The following is an 18,114-nucleotide window of genomic DNA, read 5'->3' as shown; positions in this document are numbered from 1 at the left end:
GTGAAATTCAAGAAGCAAGAGCTACACTGTGCACGAAGCAACCAAAGCTGTAATTTTCAAGTAAAACCTCAAACTCTGCGCAGGCACGTGCTGCCTGTTGTACTAATAATGATGCATTAACTCTGAAGAGTTAAGAGAATAAACAGTGTTTTATGATTTAAGTTGCAAATGCTAACACAAAATCAGCATGCTGCTTATCTCCCAAAATGGGAGATCTATCATTGTGGCTACTAAGAACTGAGACGTACAGAACTTGAGGTAATCGTCCTTGAAGACTAAAAGAAAGAAGAAACAAAACAACGAAGTAGTCGGACTCCAGAACAAGATGTGGAACCCGCTGTCAAGATAAGAATGACTGATCAAGTATAATTCTGTGTATTTTGGATTAGGTAATGCTTTGTAGGTGCATAAATACATGTATGCGAACTCATGTAAGCTGTCACTCTCTGCGGAGGTGACCCAACGCTGCTGGACCTGAATAAAATCCTAGAGTAACCCACGACGGAGTTCGAGTCTCCTTTAACACCTGCCATGGGGCCCACACCCCCTCATCCCGCAGGCAGAGCGTTCAGCGGGAGTCTCTTGGGGGTGTCCAACCCCAGCTTCTGCCTCCCCTCCTGCTTGGAACCCCCCCTTACGTTGCACCCCCCCCCAGGAGAGGCCACCGTGCCCAGCACCTGGAACCAGTGACTCTGTGACATCAGCCCCGTTGCCGAGGGCACCGCGGGCAACAGGAGCACTGCGGGCACTGTGTCGGCTGCTGCGCTGGTGGTGAGGAGCCCTCCGGTCTTGCAGCTGCAGTGATGCATTCGCTTCCTTTCCTCGTCCTGCTGGCCACGTGCTGGGCTGCAGGCAGCACACGGGACAGCTGTGGGTGAGTGGCTCGAGGCTCTGGGAGGGAGCTCGGGCAACCCTTATGGGATTCACCGGAGGGTGCCCGCTTGTCCCCTTGTCCCCGCAGCTTCCCCCACGTGGGAGCCTCAGTTCCTTGCAGCACCCAGGCTGCTGGCACGGCCCATCCTCAGGGCTAACGCAGAAACAGGCTCAGATGGATGCGCCCCCCCAAGAGGGTTCCCTGGCCATGCTCTCCGGGCCTTGTGGGGAGGGAAGATGGCTGAGCTTCAGCCTGCACATCAGCAAGCCACAGAGCAGGATGGTAACGAGTTTCTGATTACAGAGGGACCTGCGGGCTCCGGCCCACGGCTTCTCAGCACGGCACGTCGCGCGTCGTCGGTGGCACAGACGCCCAGCCAGGCTCCTGGCCCTGGATTGTCAGCATCCAGGATCCCTGGGCGATAGGCACAGGACATATATGTGGAGGGTCCCTCATCAGCCCACAGTGGGTCCTCACAGCAGCCCACTGCTTCGTCGAGGCCAGGTAAGGAGGACCAGGGAACGGGGATATCCCCACGGCACTTGCAGATGCCCTGTCTGCGACACCGTGTGCTGCTCCCATACCGTTCCCTTGCAGTATGCCCAGTGCCTGGGCACTGCAGAGCCCCGCTCGGAGACTGCTCAGGAGAAGGCTGGGCTCGTGCCACTGCTTCCTAGCAGCCTCCAGCTTGACATGCCTCCAGCCAGAGGCATGCTAGGGCACTTGCACCCTCCACAGTGCTGCTTTCCCCTCTCCCTTGCCAAGCAGAAAGCAGAGAACTGCTGGGCTGCTGGGTGCATGGCTCCACTCCCTTTGATCCCTCTCTCGATCTGCCTTCCAGGTACATCACCATGTGGCGCGTGGTGATCGGAGCCACCCATTTGTCTCAGCTGGGCCCTGACACCCAAGTGCGCCATATTAAGCGGCTACTGGCTCACGAGCACTACACTAGTATCACAGAGGAGAATGACATTGCCTTGCTGGAATTGGACCAGCCTGTCCAGTGCAGCTACTCCATACAGCTTGCCTGCGTGCCTGACGCCTCGCTGAGAGTGTCAGAGCTGAAAAACTGCTACGTCAGCGGTTGGGGGTCCACAGCTGCAAGATGTGAGTTCCCAAAAAGTGCTCGGGTCCCGAGTGCAAGCCTGGCACGTTGGGGGAGATGGGCTGGGCTTCCTGACAGCAGAGGCGAGAGCCAGGGTCAGACTGCAGGGACATATGCCTGTAGAGAGATGGGCCTGGCACGCTACCCAAAGCAAGACAGAAATGAAACACTGGTACAATGCCTGTCATGATGCAAAGCCGAGCCCTAGGGAAAAGGGAGGTTCACCCAGGCAAGGGAGGAGAACTGGCAACGAGCTGCTGGGTGTTCATTCCTTTCTGTGCTCACAGCTGGAAGACCAACTGATGTCCTGCAGGAGGCCAAGGTCCGGCTCATCGACGTCAAACTCTGTAACAGCACCCGGTGGTACAGTGGGGCCGTCCACCCCCACAACCTGTGTGCTGGCTATCCGCAGGGCGGCATTGACACCTGCCAGGTAGGAGCGTGCGATGGCTTGTCCCCAGCAGCACAGACAGCCCTGTCACCACTGCCCAGACTCCGGCATGTGCTGTGACAGAGGAGGAGCCAGCCCCTGTGTTGCCACTGGCCACCCAACATCGCCTTAATCCTCTGGTCTCCACTGCAGGGCGACAGTGGTGGTCCTCTTGTTTGCAAAGATACCAGTGCTGACTACTTCTGGCTAGTTGGAGTCACCAGCTGGGGGAAAGGCTGTGCAAGAGCAAGACGGCCCGGAGTCTACACCTCCACTCAGCACTTTTACGACTGGATCTTGGTACAGATGGGGCTGCACCCAGCACTAACGGCTGCTCCAACACCACAGCCAGTCTTCACACCACAGCCAGTTTTCACTTCAACCCCCTTTCAGAAGCCAAGTCCCGTACCAACGCAAGAGAGCGGCTTTACATCCTGTCTATTTCCACGCCAGAAGCTGGTGGAATTCTTTAATCTGCTGCAGGAGCTCCTGCAGGTCCTAAGAGGAAAAAAGGCTTGAGTAGCCAGATGAATGGGATCCAGTGCAGGCTGCAGTGTACCATGACCATTCCCTTCTGGGGCAATGCCTGCTGATCCGATGGCAGCCTCAGTGTCAAAGGCCTCTTCTGTCCTGTCCCTGCTCACAAATGCTAGAGTACACACAAATGCTTAAGTTGCCTTAGTTCCTGAAATAAAGTTAACAGTTTTCACAGCTAACCATGCTCCAGTGCAATTCAGTCAGCCTGTGCAAAGCAAGGACTTCCATGGCTGGCTGGTCCCTGCCAAATGAGGCTGCAGGCAGCTAAGTGGGGCACAAAGGGAAGAGTTGCTCAAAAGGCCTGAATCCCTGTCTGGCCACAGAGGAGGGGGATGGTTCAGTGTAAGAAAGGAACATGGGTGATAGGGGGCAAGAGGTCTTGGGACAGCAGTTGGAAACACAAAGTGTCTTTGGCCGGCTACTGGGGGGATCCCTGTGTGTGTACAATGCACCAGTGAACCTCAGACTGGACTCTCTCATGACACAGGAGATCTAGAAAGACCCAACGTTTGCACCAATGACTGGCTAAGGAGCTTGACATCCAGCCACAGATATTACATGGACTCGATTTCCAGAGTGTTGCTTGAGGAATCCATGCACACGCTGTGCTTATGAATCTAGGGAATGAAGTTGTGGTTCACTAGCAAACATCCAGTCCTGATCATATGGAAAGGCAGAAAAGGAGCGGCCTGTGTTCACATTTATGTAAGTGGTGGTTACAAAGACCTGGGTGCCGGTAAAGGCGTTACTCTGTCTATGTCAATCTGTTTTGCCGGTTGCATTATTGGTGTAAATCTGTGTGTGTGTGTCTGCATCTGGCTCTTTGGAATGCACCATAAGTCTTCTGAACACACACACACACGTGAGGACAGCAGCAGCCACAAGGCTGGGCTGGGAGAAGCCTCCTGGGAGCGAGAGTCCACTGGATTCAGCTCTAGCAGACCTGAAAGGAGAAATCCCCTGTGTTCAGAAGTCTACTGAATCTAGCTGCTCTGTAACAGAATGGGGAAGGAAACCCAAAGAAACTCTGCAGCAGAGATCACAGGGGTGGGCAGAGAGGCAGCACTGGCGAAGCTGTGAAAGCAATGGGGCGGGCTGGCAGTTGGGTTTGTACTGTATAGTAACTAGACTGCCTTATAACGAAAGTGCAGGAAGAATGCAAGCTCAAAGCTGTATAAAAAAAAATGATGTAGTGTTTGTTTTCTCCAGTATGTACCATTAAAGCATCTGAGCAGGACCCTTCTCTGCAGGTCCAAGAGTGTCCTAGCTCTCCTGGAATGCTTTGCCTTGATAACTAGCAACCATGGGGATGCTCTTGCCCTTTCTTTGACCGTGATGTGCAGTGGCCTGCACCAAGTCAAGGAAGGTCATGCCCAGACAGTCTCCCACAAGAAGGGGAGAGGCCCAGCTGCCCATCACCAGAGCTCTCGGGGCATGAGAAAAATCACTTTCCTCTCTGAAGACCAGCTCTAACTAGCCCCAGAAATCTAGAACAAAGGGAAAACACAGACTCAGGGTCCAGGGCTTAGACAGATGGGGGCTTCTCTTCTCTTTATCCGACAAATTCCCGCTCCTCTTCTGCAGGTCAGAGCTCTGGAGAGGAGCAGGACATGAAACTGCTGAGAAGCATGAAAGCAACAGCTACACTCTGCTGTGGTTCTTTCAAATTTGCTCTAGGGCAGCATGGGCTCTTCAGAGGGTCACCACCTCACCCCTTCCAACCTAGACACGAGCAGCACAGAAACCCCAGGCTGTCACCAGCAGAAGACAAATCTTTCCATGCCTGTAGAGTTTCACCCTTTGCCACAGGCTTTGCTCTGCCTGCGGGAAAAAAGAGCAGAGCTGCTAATCACTTAGGAGGAGTGCAGTAAGTAGAGCCTTTCTTACCTCCAGTTCTTCCATGACTTTGCCCATGAAATTCTCTTTGTAAGCATCTGCTGGTTTGATAGCATCATTGGAGAGCTGATGAGAAGGAGAATGCTTGTCACAAACTAAGGGGCACTGGGTTTCTCTAGCATATGGAAACTGTTCCCACATCCCAAGAAAAAAAAAAAAAAAAAAAAAGAAATGAACACCTCTGCAACTACCTATAGCTACCAGGACTTCGTGAGTAGCCAAACAGACATACTAGCCCATTTTCTGCTCTGTGCCTACAGCAGTCCCCGTGTCCTTGGACTGTATAGGGGTCTCATGCCTGTTGGGCCAAATAGATATGTTTTACCTTCACTACATTGGCGCCACCTGCGGCAAACACAAAGTAAGAGCGCAAACAGACTCCTGGGCAAAGCTGAAGCTTTTCTGGGTCACCTGCCTATCAGCTGGGGGCAAAAAAAGGAGAAGTGCTCAGTAAGACATCACCGTAGGCAGAATGCCAACATATTCAGGAGTGGTGGAACACTTGGAGCCCAGAGCCCGATTTAGCTGTCAAAGGCTCCTCACTGTAGTACAAGGCTAGGAGAGTCTTCCCCAAAAGCTATAGGGTTTTAAAAGCAACAGCATCAGCAAGCCATTGATAAGAAGATACAAAAAGAAAAGAGTTCTTGTTGGTTTACCCATGGTACATTACAGATGGATTCTGATGTGCTGTAAATGAGCAATGCTTTGCAGTTATCAATGCATTTGCTGTGCAGCAACTATGAATGTTTTCCAGGCACATCCCTATGATTTTTCCCGTGTGTCCACATGACCTAGACATCATTGCCAGTACTAGTCATGCCTCTCCCTCCAGTTTGGCCTTTTTAACTAGAGGTCCCCACTGCCCTTATTCCCTGTTACCTATATTCCTGTGAGTCAAGGGCATGTTCACAGTATACAAATGACTCGGCTGTTACATATTTTTACTTAGCAGGCAGTTAGGTCCAGCTACCCCAACCTCAGTAGGACAGAGGCTTTATTTCAGTTTTAGAACAAATCTACTGCATCTTTACAGGATGTGCTGGCACAGCAGTAACAGCTCAAAGTTTGGATAGGCAGATAGCCTGTGTGCCAGCACAGGAAGATGACTCCAGATGATCCACCCGTTCCCACAGACACCACAGCTGAAGTAGTTCAGATTCCAGCTGCTTACCAGTGAGCCCTGCCGAGGCAGATGCTCTCCACCTCTCTGCAGGAACTTGGATCAACTGTTCTGCAGCCTGGGCCTGTTCATTCCCTAGTCCAGGTGGAATACAGCAAATGAAGGCAAGGCAGAGGACTCTCGGAGCAGTGTCCAATCACACATAGAACACTAAGAGACGGATTCATCTACGCAGAGGTTCTGTCTACAATAGGACTGCCAATACCAAGTCCATTTGCCTCAGACTTCCTGTACAGCCTGTGCAATCAATGCATTCAAGGCTGACCTGACACATCCTAGAGGAAAGGCTTTTATTAGGTAAGCTCAATCATGCCCTAAACCCCACCCCTGAACCAAATGAACTTCCCTTGACTACAGTGGGAGCCCAGATATCTCATTCAGGTGGACACACCCAGTCATAGCTGCAATGATTTCTACCATGAATGTCAGCAAGGAAGCCCATGTCTGACAAGGTACTTGACAGAGAATAGCAGGAGGCTGGTCCTGAGGGCATCTGTTCCCCCGTAGATGCTGAGCAGAAAGCTGATACATTATGGGCTCTCACAGGATGCAGGAGACAGATCACAGCCCAAATGACAGCTAAACACACCCAACTACACAGGTTTTATCTGGTGAGAGAAAAACGAGCAATATAGGAAAGCTTTTTAAACCACAGGAGAAGACAAGACATAGAAGTTGGTGTAATCAAGAATAAAAAGTAACATACAGGCCACATGTCAGCTGGGACTATTATTAGCTAAAATTCCCTCAGCTAAGAGCTGCGACACTACCCTTACTATGCTACAAGCATGCGTGCTCTGGAACCTGTCCTGTCCAGATGCACCCCAGCAGTCTGTACAACACACACACACACAAAAAAAATTAGAATGACACAATTTCCCAAGTCCTGTTTTCCTCGCAGTTGAAACCCGGGACACAAATCTCAGTCCATCTAGTCAGGGTGACGAATTAGGTTTCACCTCACTAGTCTGAAACGTTCCAGGGCTGAGACCGTGCAAAACTAGGACCTTTTCTTAGCTAGGTTTAGCTATGAGTTCTGCAGACACTGAACACTGCTATAACCATATTAATAAAAGAGAAGTCATCAGTAGACGTGACTTATAAAGGACAGTAAGACAAAGCTAGTCAGAAGTGCAAAAAGTGGTAACAACATATGGTACTTTGTCACTAGAGACGACAACAGGAAACAAAATCTAAACATCTTGAAACAGCTTGATTTCTGACACAGTGATAAACAGCCAGGTGCCTGCCACGGGAAATGTTCCATCTCCTTTCGCAGACAAGAATGGCCTTGGGAGGGGAAGCATTCCTCCAAACTGCCCAGGCAGGGGAAGGGAAGGTGATCTCCACTGCAGTGTTCATTCTCTTCAGGTCCCATCAAAGCACACTGGGATTTTGACCAGTTAAGGTAAAAAGCTGTGATTCATGGTATTCTTCTTGTGGTCCTCAGAATCCTGACCCTGTGGTCAAGCCAAGTTATATTTTCACCTTTCCCCAGACTATTCATCCAACCCCAGAATACTAATTCAGTGCAACAAACTCTAGGTATTACCTTATTCATTTAGACTGACAAAATGATAGGACTTAGAGATACAGAATCAAGCCACAGGACAAAAGAACCCAGTCATTAGGAGATGCTAATCCCCTTGAGCAAACAGCAGATTGAAAAAAAAACCCTGCACAGTTCCCAGTTGCTTTTTGTCCTTTCACGGTTTTAGTAGATCCCCTTTCTTCAATTACAGACAGCAGACACCATTTTCAAAGTATCACAAGCACCATACATTTCAAGAACTGTTTCACCTGTAAATACATTCTCTACTGCTATACAGTATTGGCTGCTAAAGTGCCATGTAGCACCTTGATGCTGATACCTTGCTGCTAAGGAGCATAAACTGCACTTTGTCTTGTTAGGAAGTGTGGAAAACCAGAAGGAATTTTTCAGTCCTCTATATTTACCCATATTTAAAATATCTAAACATGGCCTGAAACTGCCTTTATTTCCCCCTCTCCACCCCATGTGGGTTGCGTTCTAACAAAACTACTGTAACGCAATTTTCCCCTCTCTAAGTACCAAGCACTGCTCTAATAAAACAGTGACATAAAACCACGTGGTTTGCTAATTTGTGGCACAAAATAAAAGGCCAGCTGAGTCGCAAGACAGAACTGTCATTTGAAATGAGAGCATAGGACAACCCTAAGGTGATTTGAAATTCAGGTTTATATTAGGCCTCATTAAGCAGTTCAGAGAAATTAATACATCTTTTTATTGCATCTTTTTTAATTTTTACCTCATTACCTTTACAGAATGAGGTACAGAAATACACAAATAAAAATACAGTATTTCTAAAGCACAAAATATTTTGATATTACATTCTTTCAAGTCTTATCATCTCTTGGCTATGAAAGTGGAAAAGGCAAGAACCTTCACGGTTCATTAAAAAAACCCCAAACGACAAAACAATGATAAAAAAGTCTGGCATATGAGTTGGATGTTGCTTCCGAAATAATTTCAAAGCAGGCAGTCCCAAATATTCAGATAATTAAGAAGCAAGCTGCCAGTTGCCTTTTAGATAAGGATTATATTTATCATAAGATTGAAGCCAGCTTACTTTTACAAACTGTAGTTTAAAGACAGATTTGCTCTTTTTTATGGAGGTTCTGTTTATTCTTTCTTGTCATTGCCTCTTATAATACCGGTCAACTCCTTAGTTTAGGGCTTAAGCCATGACCTTTATACAACACAGCAATAAAACATGCATTTGTAAATGCTTATGGCTTATCAACAGGGCCTCATTAGCGGAAATAATTTAATTTGTTCATTAGTCCCTAAAGAGCCATATGCACCTTCTCTGACAGCATAGGATTTGCTGACTGTGGTTTGTTCATTTGCAAAAAATTTCCACTCAGTATATTTATATAGTAACCATCACGGTCTAAAAATCAAATTTAAAGCAAAGCAAACCAAAATATTTTACTGAGATAAATGAGTGGGTTTTTGTTGGTGGTGGTGTTTGTTTGTTTTTGTGCGTGTTTCATCTGTTTTGTTTTGTTTTAAATTAACTTTTGGGAAGGTAACATGTAGAAAAAACAACTTTATATTCACCAGGAGATTTGGTGCTGTGAGGCTAAGCAAAAAGACATCTTGCCAAGCCCAGTGTAATAATTCTGCTTCCAGCTATTTCCACTGCCAGTGCTCTGCACTGAGCAAACAAGACAATTTTAAAACTTGCAGACTCGTTAATTAAATACCTATTGATGAAAAATACTGTGCATGCTTTCATTTTTACAAAACACAGAAAAGACTCAGTGCAGCAACTGAGCTTAAAGTCCCCAATTGAGTATACTGGCATTCACATACTGAATACTGGGCAGCACCTAAGTGAGCATAAATTCACTTAGATAGGATTTTCAAGTATTAAAAGCTAAAGGTTTTCAGTATTCATCTTCCTCTTTTCTTTGTGGTATGCTCAAAGGCAATCCTTGCATACTGTCCTCAGGTGCAAGGTCTGGAACCTTATGAATGGCAGCTGCATACATGCCCTTAAAAATACGATGGGGCGAAGCCCTCCTTTGCTGCTCTGTGCTGGCTTTCTGTCCAGGTAATAATATCATTACAAGGGCAGTAACCACGGCACTTCATTTGAGAAACAAGAGAGCAAGATAGGAGAAGGAGCAGCAGTTTAGCAAAACCAAGTTAAAATTAGTCTAAGAAAGACCGATCGCTGGAGCAAGGAGGCGGGAATAGACACACACTTTTAATATTTCTTGATCCATTTCTATGCAATTTAACAGAGGGCAGTCATCTGGAAGGTATTAAATTTCCTTGATCTCTGAGAAAATCTGGCAGTAAACCAAGAGACATGAATTAGTACCACCTCTGAGCAGTGAAATCTGAGGTTAATGACTGTTTGCCAGTGGCCCAGCTGCCCCTCAGCCCCCAAGTCACCCAGGGCCAGGCAGAAATGCTGCTGGGGGTGACAGGGCAGGAGGAACCTGAGGAAGGTATTGCAGGAAGGGTCAAAGGATGGAGGAAAACAGGAGCTGGCATTACTGTATTGGAAAGGGGAAGATCAGAGGGAATATGAGCAGAGAGACACTGGTGGAAGGGTTGCTGAGGGGATTAGGGATGGAGGACAGGAATCTGCAGACAGTGAAGCTTCATTAATTCCACTAATCACAGACTGATTTGTTTAGAGGAAAGTATTTTGGTTGCCCTACAAGGATGAGCATGTGTCTTAATATCTTCTGTAGGTGGAGTAACAGAGGAGCAGCCAATACTGAGAGCACTCTGTTCAGGCTCACTTCATAAATAGAAAAGTGATTCTGCATTCAACAAGAAGGCTAAAAACGGTATCCTGCTGTTCAGTGGAAGACAGAATCTAAATATCCTGTAACAGAATGTGGTACATCACCACTTGTCAGTCTTGACTTCCCTAATTTACACCAGTAAGCTCTTTCACAAGAATAAATCTTTTCAATTCAAGGCAGTAACTTCTGATTTACACCAGAGCAAATGGAAGTGCATGAAAGCATTCTTAATAAAATTCGTCATCTATTGTTAAATGCATTAATGGCAGGTATAATCATATGTTAGTATTGTATTACAAGAAAACAGTATCAGTGCTGGATTAAAAGGAGAAATAGATTAGTATTTGGTGTTAAGTTATTTACACCATCATTCTCAAAAATCAATTAATAGGTTGCAGTGTTCTCCAGTTTCAGTTGCTTTTCCATTAGAAGAATAAATCAAATCACAATTAGAAAGAAATCAGAAGCACCCACTTTGGGGGAAAAAAGTTTTCAAAAGATGGCTTTAACATACGCTATTGCGTTCAATTTTAGGTGATAAAAGGTGACAACAAAGCTATCATTTCTTTCAGTAAAGTCACCCTTTAGACTATATGGGGAGCTTTTTTTCTCCTTCAATTCCTAGATTCTTCCATGGTACAGTGCTGTTTGGCAGCAGATACATAGTTTGTAGAAGACAATGCCAACAAAGCACCAACCATAATGCAAATACCTCCTGCCTAAATGATTCTGATTAACATTTTTTAAAAAATATTTCATTTTTAGACAAAGATAGCCAAATTAAAGGCGTTTAGACCACCGCTTTCAGCACTATTCTCATTTTCAAGCTGAAGTGTGCTCTGCTGGCCACGATTCCTTTGCTCATACATTTTGTATGTAACTTTTTTAAGCACAAAACTTCATTAGAAGAGGGCACACAGACTCCTACAAAGACATATAATTCAATTGTTGAACAGTATTTTCCTATTTACATCAGCAGAATCTGCATTAGGGAGAATTATAAAGGAGGTTTAAAGTTTGCGCCAAGAATTGAAACTTTGTTGGCTTTGGTAGATGCTCTAATTCTGTGGATAGATGACAGACAGATGAATGAACAAGAAAACAAGAAAATACGTGGAAAAATGCTAAGGAACACAAGAGATCAGGTAGCTACAAACACAAAATAGAAGGTGAAATGTATAGGAACAGAGACTGCAGAACAGGTGCAGCCTTGAAATTCAAGAAAAGAGAGCATACAAAATCCATCCATGAAGTAAACCATTAGGCAGCTACATCCTTCTGTTTCTCCCTATTGCAAAATATAATTGCTAAAGGTTTTATGCTACTTTTGGCTGTCGCAGCATTCAGAATGAAAAAGAGGGGCTAAACACAAATATACAGGGGGAAAAAAAGATGTTAAAACAGGTTTTGGAAAAGAAAATATATCCTGGATCAGTGGAGAATACAAGCGACCTCAAATTCAGGTCCAAGATGCAACTAATAGAAAAGGAAGTTAGATATCATTTGAAGGGTTTTTTCTTTTTTTTTTTTTGGTTTTTTTTTTTTTTTAATCAAGAAAGAAAGACTCCCTTTGGCTAAATTAGATTTCAGCTCATCATTTCTCTGGTCAAGAGATGGGTAGGTCATCCTTTGTTTCTCCCGAACCTTTTATAAATCTACAGATGCCTATACACTCGAGAGCTGATTCCTTTGATTCCCTGAGTCTTTGCAGCAATCTACTTCAGAAGTTCAGCAGGGGTAACTAGAGACTCACCTATCTTTGAGGATGGAGGACAGCTTCAGCCAAAGAATATTAGTTATGTGAAGCAGCAATAAACTCCTGACAAACACCTGCCTGGACTTGAGAAAGAACAGATTACTTCCAAATTGCTCTTATCTTGCCATCTATATGCTTCATGAGGAAAACAGCACAGAGAAGACATGTTTCTTTCCCTTAAAGATTACAAGCCAAAAATGTGTATTTTTTTAGGGTAGGGTGTTTCTCTGGTAGAGGTGAATAACAGCACTGAGGCAGTAAGAAGGATCAGTAATGCTACTAACCAAAACTGAAACTTAAAATCAATCGCAGGCTGCCCCTACAAATCTTTCACTATTCTTACCATTAGCATTACTTAGACTTCTATAATGAAACAAATATTGTCCTTTGAAGGGCAGGTGGAGAAATCAGCTTTCATGCTTGCCAACTGAAAGACCTGGTACAGGATGCTAAGTATTAATATGCATGCAGATCATTAAGTCTTTGTCTTCAAAGGATTTTCACCACTAGCGAGCTGCTTTTCATAGAATTTTTGGATGCATGTTAAAAACATTTTATTCTCTTCACATTTAACATAAAACTCAAGCACCACAAAAAAACTAATTTTCAGTGTTTTGCTAAATCTAAAGCAGTTTTAGGATTATTAGGATCAATCTAGTGTGTTACATGAACTTTAATGTCATCAGTAAAATGGAGGAGGGGGAATAATCAGATTTAATCGGTTTATCTAAAATACAGCCACTGGCATTCAGCCACATGCCAACAGTTGCAAGCTTTCTGGAATATTGGTTTATCACACCCTCTCTGATGCTACTGTGTGATAAATCAATTTTTTAAAGATGTAGTCCATTTCATAGCCATAAAAACAAGGTCAAACTTAAATCCACATAGCTAAAATGACCTCATAATAAGTAAGAGGAACAGGTACCCTTCATTTTTCTGCTCAATTTAGACATCCACATAACAAAAATATTCATTTTAGTTCTGCTTTTCTGGCAATATATGGCACTATCGAATAATACTTTCGTAAGTATCTATTGTGCAACATATCATTCTATAGTCAAGTGACACATCTGCAGGAAAATGTGAACAAGGTTATTTTCCTTTCTGCTTCTCCTAAACAGAACAGAAAATACATCTTGCAGTTGTTTTGCTTTCTGTTTTAAACTATAATAATGCCCAAATACATTTTTAAAACAGTTAGAAACTCAAGAGAGATATGTTGTTACTGTTTTGAAGAGTATGCTACTTTAGACATGACAAGCAGATAAACATGCTACATTCTCCAGCAATATGATAATATTTTTAAAAAATCAGTTTTAAAGTAGGTATTCCCTCAGCACTTTCATCTACCTTTTTGTCACCTGTTAAAAAACGTAACATTACTATTTTTTTCCTTCAATTTCCCTATATTCCTAGATTTGTAGATAATATACACGGTTGGCAAATAACACATCTACTTAGCTTGCAAAAGAAGCACTACGCTACTCTCCCCCTTCAACTTGTTGACCACCTTTCCCTTTTTTCATTTTCCACACTCACCAGTTTCATTCTCTGTGCAACTCCACGTGCTGCTCTCTTTTCTTCTCCCACTAGTGGCATGCTGGCTCTTCAGCCCTGATTTCAGAAAGATGCTTGACAGCTGCAACACAGAGTCAGAATCCTGAGCTCAGTATTTATGAGGCTGATCATGTACATAATATTGGTTTTGAGATCTGCCACTTCTCTAGTATAAATCTTGCAGTCCCAACTCCAATAGAACACGCGTCTCAATCTGTTTATATAAGAGATATACTTCACAGGAAAGAAAACTATACCAGATGAAGTCTCTCTGGATTTTAATTTCATTTGCTTCAAAGGAAAACATGCTGGAAGCTGCGAAACAACTTCTGTTTGTCTCAAAGCAGGGAAAGCATGAAACACCAAAGCTGCTTTCTTAAGTCTTGCGGTTATTATGGCAAAAGCATTAAATCAGTCTTAAAATTACTACCAGCCACTAGGCAACCTTCTACCCTTTCTCCACAGATCAGCCACTCCCCTGCAATTTCACAGCACTTGCTCACACAGAGGGTGCCCAGAGTCCACCAGCAGCCGCTGACGTGACACTCACGCTCCACTGTCCTTGCCTGTCGGTTATCTTGATGGCTGCTCCTACAAGTTCCCACAAGTGTATCCTAAAGTTACACTTGGCCTCTGCCGGTGACAAACACATGTTGCTACAGGGCTTCTTTTAATCGAAACACATAGAGCATCAGCCAAACATGTAGTAGAGAGCTTATCTGCTTCCACAACTGGTAAAAGGCAAAAAGTAAGTATGTTTTTAAGTGGGGGGTATGCAGCTGAAATGACATAACACCTCCCTTGCTGTACCAAACTTGGGGATTCCAACTGTGATCCAAGAAACATCGACTCCAAGTTCTGCTGTGTTCAAAGATGCCTTCTACCAAGAAATCCCCTAAATATAAAGAGTTTCAATAATAAAGAAAAATATAGGAAATTGCTAGAAAGGTTTCTCACCTTTTCAAAAAACATGCTTTGGGGCTTGGTACCCAGGTAGTGGTTTAAATTCCAATTAACCTGAACAGATTCTTTTGACTACAGAATTATTTAGAGCTTAGCCAAAAGCCAGCAAGCAGATCCTAACTACACCAGACATGGAAATACTTAAAGACTTACACATAAGAATTCCAGGCGAAAAAAACCTGACCTGATTGCTTCTCCCATGGGGTTCTTTTTGGTATAAAATGTATATAAACCAAACGTCTGACACTGATTTTGCACTTTTACAAGCACTACCATTTTAACAGCAGAAATGTTATACCAAAGTAATAATGAGCATTCCACTAGAAGGCAATTTCACTAAATACCACAGGTATTAATCTTTCAAAATCTTAATTATACCTTTCTAACATATTATACTTCTCTGACCATTCCCGAAGAACTGGATGAAGAGATGTGAGCTAGGAAGGCAGACTTGGTTATGGTGGCCACCAGACACGTGTCAGTCTAATGCCAAGAATTAATGGACACAAAGGTGCAGCTCATATGCAGTGCAGAAAACAGCCACTCACTGTTTCATGAAAGTTATAATTTAAGTTCTAGATTTTGTTTCAGGATTTTCGATCAGTTTTCCTCTTCAGGCTTTGGTAATGCCACAGAACATAAAGAATTAATGAATTACTAAGAGTGTTAAACTGTAAGATGTTGCTGAAGAACTAAATTTTTGAACTAGAACCATCCAAGCAACGTTTAAAAACAATTAGTGACGGCAGAACTTGATCAAGAAAACCAAATTTCAGTCGAGAATGGTGTGTGAAAAGTTCGCTGTGACCCTAAAAGCGCTCTTCTGGCTCTGCTGAACATTTGTGTGTTCCCAGTGACAGGAAGCAGCTAGACAGGTTTTGGAGAATGGCTCAGAGACAAGGGTCCTGAGCCCCCCGAGCAGTTGTACGATCAGAGCCTGTTCTAAGGGCTGATGCTGCCTCGCTGATGCTGGGCCCCACTAGGGTTTGCCTGCAGCTGCTCGCAGCTGCTGATACATGAAGAATGTCAAGGACGCTTCGATTAGAATATTATTTTGATTTTAGTTTAAAAGTATGATTTTGACTTAACATGAAGCTACAGTAGCTCTGAGAATAGAAAGTACACTAAGGCCCTTAGGATTAAGCAACTAGTATGCTCTGTGCCTTGAACGCTATGAGAATCGTTACGGACTCTGAATTAACACACTGGGTACTGGTTATGGATCTTGACTTGAAACAATAGGTACCAGAGGAAAACTGGTTTGGTTGGGAAGATCGGCCAAGGGAGAGGTGAACATTAACCAAAGGTGGAGTGAGCATGCGCAGGGATGGAGTTCAATCAGCCGACAGAGTGATGAAGACTATCGACGACCACCAGAGGACCCCCGTCCAGTATAACCACGCATGCGTTAGGGACATCTGCATATGATAATAATTCCCAGGAAATAACATGAATGTGCTAATCATTGCCCTCCCCCCATTCTATTTAAATCCATCAGTAAAGATGACCAATGATTTCTGTAGAATAGGAATAGAGGTAAGGTGAGGTAACTGAAAGCCAATCATTGTTAAGGTCAACTCAAACTTTATGAATTTTGTTGATCTTATGTAACCATGACTGCTGAAAAAGTGTATAAATATGTTGTGCTTTGTACCTGTTGGCGAACACGTCTTTGGCGGAGTTATCCCCCGTCTTCCCCAGTGCTGGAATAAAGAAGTGCCTGCTTATCTGCTTTGGGTGGATAAGTTCTTTCACAATGGCGACCGCTAACATTGTGAGGATTTGCTCTAAACTCGAGGAGGGAGATTTTACTTTGAGCTAGCTTCTCTTCCTCTTCCTCTGCCTATTGGTGTGTGGGTATATCATTTATTTTATTGGATCCAAATACTTTGCCATGTGTGTCTGCATGTTTCTGTCTTTGTGTATGTGCGCACAGATATGTGTACATATATGTACTGATTTAAGATAACGTATAGTAAGTTAGAGTGAATCTTGTCATCTTAGAATCTGTAGATAAGTCGCTATTTTAATTACAACATTTTCCTGAATTATTTTGTATGTATTTAAACCGATTAATGATCAAGTACTATTAGTTATTAATAAATTTTGATTTGTTGGTAAATCACCACCGTGCTCATACTTTCATCCGCGACACCCCCGCACCCCAACCAAAACCCCCGTAAATTGTCTGGGTCCCGTGTTTCCCAAACAGAGCTCCTGCACCCCAACCAGAACCCCCTGAAACCTCTCTGAACCCCCTGCACTCCAACAAGACACCCTTCCCCCTGTCTGAGACCCCTGCGTCCCAACCAGACCCCCTGTACCCCAGACAGTCCCTCTGTACCTTGACCAGACCCCATACACCCTGTCTGGCACCCCTGCGCTCTGTCTGGGTGCCCTGAACCCCAAGAAAACACCATGCAACCTCCTTTGGCCCCCCTGTAAACTCTCTGGACGCCCTGAGCACCGACCACACACCCTGCAAAATCTCTGGGCAAACTCTCTGGCCCCCTTGCACCTTGTCTGGGGGGCTCCCTGTGATCTAAGGAAACCAGATGCGCCCCCGCCCCCCCCCCGCCGCCTCAGGAAATGTTGCACCTGGGGGTTGAGACCTGCCCTTTGTCTGTTAAGATTGCTTGTTCGGACATGGGTCTCTCTCTGCTCAGCTGACGGAATGACTGAGGAACGGCCGTTCAGTGCTGGAGAAGACAAGAGACATCTAAACTTCCCGCCCCCCCCGCCCCCAGGAGACACCCCCCCCCCGCCCAAGGGGCCCGCTCGCCTCACCGCCACCCGCCGCCGCCGCCCCGCCCCTCTCTCTCCCGCGCACCGCGCCTGCGCCGGAGGGGCCAGAGCCGGCGCGCGAACGCCGGGCTGCAGTACCGCGATCGGCGCGCAGAGCGCCCGGCGGCACCGCGGGCGGGGGGGCGGGGGGGCGGCGGCGGCGGCGGCTCCTTACCGGGAGGAAGCGCCGGGCGAGGCGGCGCCGCTCCGCAAGCACCGCCGCGTCACGTTGCCGGTAACCGCGGAGGCAGCAGCGATGGCGGCAGAGCGCGCCCCCACCGCGCATGCGCGGCCCCGGGGCTGCAGGACCGCATTTTTGGGGGGCAGCCGGGAACTCGCAGGAAAACACACAAAACCGGCACCAAAACTACGCCTCGAGCCGCGCCGGGGGTGCCGCGCACCACAGGGAGCTCCGCAGCTGTCTGACAGCAGGGTCCGCAAAAACTACTGCTCCCGGCATGCCCCTGGGCAAGCACAGCATGGGCGTCAGCCACCGAGTTGGAAGACTACAGCTCCCGGCATGCCCTGGGGCAAGCACAGCATAGCCGCCCACCTCCCGGTGCCGTAAGACTACAGCTCCCGGCATGCCCTGGGGCAAGCACAGCATAGCCGCCCACCTCCCAGTGCCGTAAGACTACAGCTCCCGGCATGCCCTGGGGCAAGCACAGCATAGCCGCCCACCTCCCAGTGCCGTAAGACTACAGCTCCCGGCATGCCCTGG

The 18,114-nt window shown here is 45.8% G+C and overlaps 1 protein-coding gene and 1 long non-coding RNA gene across 2 annotated transcripts; one reads left to right on the top strand and one right to left on the bottom strand.

Moving 5' to 3' along the window:
* The first annotated feature begins 389 nt into the window (after positions 1 to 389).
* On the top strand, positions 390 to 3,091 carry LOC122154133 (acrosin-like). The gene is made up of 5 exons (XM_042800706.1): positions 390 to 874; positions 1,178 to 1,378; positions 1,716 to 1,981; positions 2,267 to 2,412; positions 2,563 to 3,091. Exons 1-5 carry the CDS (start codon positions 804 to 806, stop codon positions 2,926 to 2,928), a joined length of 1,050 nt encoding a protein of 349 aa, XP_042656640.1. The 5' UTR covers positions 390 to 803; the 3' UTR covers positions 2,929 to 3,091.
* Positions 3,092 to 3,161: 70 nt separating this feature from the next.
* LOC122154138 lies at positions 3,162 to 17,647 on the bottom strand. The gene is made up of 4 exons (XR_006166060.1): positions 17,569 to 17,647; positions 13,629 to 13,728; positions 4,834 to 4,908; positions 3,162 to 3,889 (listed from the first exon to the last, which is right to left on the bottom strand). It is a non-coding gene; the product is annotated as an uncharacterized LOC122154138 (long non-coding RNA).
* Between the last annotated feature and the right edge of the window lie 467 nt (positions 17,648 to 18,114).

Source organism: Tyto alba, unplaced genomic scaffold (assembly GCF_018691265.1).
Source record: "Tyto alba isolate M040663 unplaced genomic scaffold, T.alba_DEE_v4.0 Super-Scaffold_32, whole genome shotgun sequence".
NCBI lineage: Eukaryota > Metazoa > Chordata > Aves > Strigiformes > Tytonidae > Tyto > Tyto alba.
This window is presented reverse-complemented; position numbering and strand designations above follow the sequence as displayed.